Below are 4,988 nucleotides of genomic sequence, written 5' to 3' on the forward strand. Positions count from 1 at the left end.
GCTAGACGAGTTTAGTTCTTTGTAGTTTTTTCGTTTGATGCTTATTTAGTGAGATATTTGGCCCGGTCACGATCAATGGACCACCGTGTATACACTGACGTACTGAAGAAAATGGTTTAGGAATGCGTATACTAATACAAAGATATGTAAACAGGGAGAATACGCCTCTGCTGTCGGCAACGCCTATATAAGACAAGTGTCTGGCGCAGTTGTTAGATCGGTTACTGCTGCTTCAATGGCGGGTTATCAAAACGTGATTCTGAGCGTGGTGTTACAGTCGGCGAACGAGCGATGCGACACAGCATCTCCAAGTTAGCGGTGAAGTGGGGGATTTTCCCGTACGACCATTTCACGAGTGTACCGAGAATATCAGGAGCCCGGTAAAACGTCAAATATCGATGTGGCGGGAAGAAGATTCTGCAAGAACAGGACCAACGACAACTGAAGTGAATCATTCAACGTGAAAAAAGTGCAAGCCTTCCGCAAATTCCAGAATGAGATTTTCACTCTGCAGCGGAGTGTGCGCTGATATGAAACTTCCTGGCAGATTTAAACGGTGTGCCGGACCGAGACTCGCACTCGGGATCTTTGCCTCTTGCGGGCAAGTGCTCTGCCAACTGAGTTACCCAATCACGACTCACGCCCCGTCCTCACAGATTTACTTCTGCCAATATCTCGTCTCCTAACTGGCTAAGCCATGTCTCCGCAATATCCTTTCTTTCAGGAGTGCTAGCTCTGCATTGTTCACAGGAGAACTTCTGTAAAGTTTGGAAAGTAGGTGTCGGGGACTGAACACTCCTACGCCATCTATTGGTGTTCTGTTAAGTCTGTACATTGTGCTGCCCTCTGCAGCGGATATATTTCAACGGTAACTGTAAAATGGACGTGTGAGAATAAAGGTGTGTGAGCAGAAGTTTTACTGTGTCCTTGATTTCACTAGTGTGTAGCAACATTTTGGTGCCGAAACCCGGGAGAATATGAAGAGATAGAGTGCTACTACACATTAAAGAGGACTCGAGGCGGCGGAGAAGGTTTTGAGCGACTTCAATCTAAAAATCCGGTCACGTCACGCCACGTTCAGCTCACACAGATAAGTTGCGGCATTGCTCTGAAACTGTAGCAAAGGACACTGCGGGTCGATTGATTTGTATGTGATGTTACTTGGTGCATGTTTGTTGGTGGCAGAGCAATAGAGGGCAGTTGGCGTATTATTTGCAAGGCACAAAGGGGACTTGCTGAAGTATTGGTAGACTGCAGCGCCATCTGTTAGCAACAGCGGAAGTTGAAAACTGCACGGTCGCGCCATCTGTTGAGAACTACAAACACCACTAGGGGGCTGCTAACGGTTCACACTCCAGGACAGCGCCATCCCTTAGCGATAGCATCCAACTGACGGGTGTCTTGACCTTGAACGCACTCTCGCGACAGAAAGCAAAACCACCAACTCACCATGGCAGAAGCAGTAGCTACGAACTTGGGGAGGCTGCGCCGGAAGCGGACAACCTTGCGATCGAATGCGACGCGTTTCATCAGCCAAATAAACGCCTTCGATGGTTCTACAGCTGCAGATGAAGTAGAACACTTCCAGGAACGCCTACAAGAAACATTAGTAGAGTTGACCCGACTCAACGATACAATACAGGACTTGCTGGATGACTCTGAATACGAAGCCGACACGGAAGCTTGTGAGGAATATACTGACAAATGTAAACGCGCCCTCCGAAAGGCGAAAGGCCTTCTAGGAGGAGCGCGCTCAGGAGACAGAAACGTGACGTCAGCGGCTCAACAACACGCCTGTATGGACATAAAATTGCCTACTATCAAACTGCACGCATTCTCAGGGGATATAGAAGCTTGGCCTCGATTTTGGGAGCAATTCACAGCTTCCATAGACGAGAATCCGATGGTGTCAACAATGAACAAGCATGTATTCCTCCGTGGTTACCTTGATGGGGAACCTAAGGACTTGGTCTATGGCATTGCTGTTACAGCTGATACATATGAGCAGACTAAGCAAATTTTGAAATCCAAATATGGGGATAGGAACAGAATTATCCAAAGTCACCTGGATTTCTTGGAGAATCTTAACACGTCGACTTCAGGCAGTCCAGAGGCTCTCAATTCTACCTACATTGAGTGCCATAAGCGCATCCAAGCACTACGAGCACTAGGAGGAAATGTGGACTCTTATGGGAGAGTGCTTGCACCCAAACTTCTTCTAGCCTTTCCTGAAGAAATTTGCAAAAATTGGCTTGTTCATGCCCGAAGGGAAAAGATTGAAGAAGGGAACCTCACCCACCTTATGGAGTTCTTAAATGAAGAGGTGGAAGGAGCTATCAACACACGCAAAATTCGTGGAGAAACTGTACCACACGAAAATTACGTACCAACAGCATCTGCCTTCCATGTAAAGGTTAAAACGAAGAGGGACAAGAAGAAACAACAGAATTCAGAGCCCTTCTGTGTGTATTGCGGCGAAAGAGGGCACTGGGGCCAAGACTGCCAAAAGATTGTAAGCTTGCAGGCAAGAATCGACGCCCTCAAGACAATGAACCGTGGCTTTCTGTGCCTGAGACGGGGCCACAACAGAAGTCAGTGTTTCAAACGGGGAAAGGCGTCCTGTGCGAAATGTAAGGGGGAGCATCACATTTCTATCTGCAGTAGCCATATCACAACAGTAAATAAAATTGAAACTATGACTTCTAACTTCACATACCTGCAGACTGCTCGTGTGAGTATCACACGACCCACTGGTAAGAGCAAACAGACACGTGCCATCCTGGACACAGGGAGTCAATCGAGTTTCATTCACCATTCACTGATCGAATCTCTCCAACTAAGTGTCATTGGAAGCGCTACTCTCGAGATAACTACTTTCGAATCCAGTTACAGTTCATCACTCTCAAGGAAGAAGGTGCAGCTTAATATGATGGGGTGCTCCACTAATTCCCGCATATCAGTAACAGCCTTTGAAACCACAAATAATTTTTCACAGCAACCAACAGTGCCACTAGATGTAGGAGATATGGCCTTGAGGGGTGGTACACCACTCGCAGATCCTAAAGGAGACACTGAAGATCTACCTATTGAGATCCTGATTGGAGCTGATTATTACTGGAGAATCGTGACTTTGGAACAACCAATCAAGGTATCACCATCATTGGTTTTTCTCCCAACAATCTTTGGATATGTTCTCAGTGGAAACAGATCTAGAACCACCATCAACAGAGCAACTGTCAACTTTATTCAGGGCAGCTGCAGTGATGTATCTGATGAGTCAGTGCGCCGATTTTGGGACCTGGAGACAATCGGGATAACAGGACATCAAGAGCGAGCATTAAAACCCATGGACCACCCTATTTATCAGGAATTCCGAGAATCATACTGTGTGGAATATGGTCGCAGAGTTGTATCTCTGCCTCGAAAGAAGGATATGCCTCTCTCCTGCAACCGCACAACTGCTGAAGCGCGTCTTCGCGCCTTACGACAAGCTGTTCGGAGAGTTCTTCACTCTTGCCTACCGTGCAAGATAATACACAGTCGCCGGTATGAAGAGATGGAGGCCCCACTACCACTGGACGGAGTTCAGCCTTCAAGACCATTTGCAGGCATCGATTTTGCCGGACCATTATATGTCAAATCTGGCCATCAAACAAAAATGTCCTACATGGTCCTATTCACATGTGCAACAACACGGGCCATTCATATTGAACTTGCAACTGACATGTCCACTGACAGATTTTTGATGGCCGTGGAACGCTTTGCAGGACGTAGGAGCCTACCAGTCACTGTCTACTCAGACAATCCTACAACATTCCATGCAGCCAACTCAGAACTGGCAGAGCTTTTCAAAACCATGCAGCATACTGACGTACAGCTCTACTGTGCCCACCATGGAATCACTTGGAAATTCATACCACCACGTGCGGCTTGGTGGGGAGGCTGGTGGGAACGCATGATAGGCTCAGTCAAGCGCTGCCTGAGGAAAGTTCTTGGTCGCTCCCAGGTGGATGAAGAGAGCTTAAACACCACCTTGATCAGCATAGAAGCCGCAATAAACTCACGACCCATCACTCAAGGAGAGAGTGACACTGCACTGACGCCAGCCCACTTTCTAAATGGTGGGAAATTAGTAACAATTCCATGTGGGCCAGAGCCAGCAACTAGAAAGGACCTTGCCAAGGAGTTCCGACTCAGACAAAAGGTCAATGACGACATCTGGCGCAGGTGGAAGACAGAATACCTCCTGCTGCTAAGACAATATCATGAGGTGAAGGGATACCCTTCGCAGAGGAAACCGAGAATTGGAGAGGTTGTTCTGCTCCAAGAAGACAGCAAACCACGGCACTTGTGGAAGAGGGCTGTGGTAGAAGAAGTGCGGCATGGCAGAGACAGTAAAATACGGTGCATCATCCTTCGCCAGCCAGATGGTATGAAGATCTGTCGACCGGTCCAGCTGGTCATCCCCCTCGAGATGGACCAGGGTGGGGAGGATGTCGGGGAATGAAGACTCCTACGCCATCTGTTGGTGTTCTGTTAAGTCTGTACATTGTGCTGCCCTCTGCAGCGGATATATTTCAACGGTAACTGTAAAATGGACGTGTGAGAATAAAGGTGTGTGAGCAGAAGTTTTACTGTGTCCTTGATTTCACTAGTGTGTAGCAACAGTAGGAGACGAGATACTGGCAGAAGTAAAGCTGTGAGGACGGGGCGTGAGTCTTGCTTGGGTAGCTCAGTTGTCAGAGCACTTGCCCGCGAAAGGCATAGGTTCCGAGTTCGAGTCTCGGTCCGGCACACAGTTTTAATCTGCCAGAAAATTTCTTCCGCAAATTGTTGCAGATTTCAATGATGGGACAAAACCATCGTCGACATGGTACCCTTGATGACTGCACGACACAAAGCTTTACGCCTCTGCTCCGCTGGTCAACACCGACGTTGAGCTGTTGATGACTGGAAACATGTTGCCTGGCCAGACGAGTCCCATTTCA

The 4,988-nt window shown here is 47.9% G+C and overlaps 1 protein-coding gene across 1 annotated transcript; it reads left to right on the top strand.

Moving 5' to 3' along the window:
• The first annotated feature begins 3,724 nt into the window (after window positions 1–3,724).
• LOC126260330 (uncharacterized) lies at window positions 3,725–4,507 on the top strand. The gene has a single exon (XM_049957654.1). It carries the CDS (start codon window positions 3,725–3,727, stop codon window positions 4,505–4,507), a length of 783 nt encoding a protein of 260 aa, XP_049813611.1.
• The last annotated feature ends 481 nt before the right edge of the window (window positions 4,508–4,988 follow it).

This window comes from Schistocerca nitens, chromosome 5, assembly GCF_023898315.1.
Source record: "Schistocerca nitens isolate TAMUIC-IGC-003100 chromosome 5, iqSchNite1.1, whole genome shotgun sequence".
NCBI classification, from domain to species: domain Eukaryota; kingdom Metazoa; phylum Arthropoda; class Insecta; order Orthoptera; family Acrididae; genus Schistocerca; species Schistocerca nitens.

Excerpts from the sequence above, each read along its gene's own strand:
- LOC126260330 (XM_049957654.1), top strand. The coding sequence starts at position 3,725 with ATGTCCACTGACAGATTTTTGATGGCCGTGGAACGCTTTGCAGGACGT.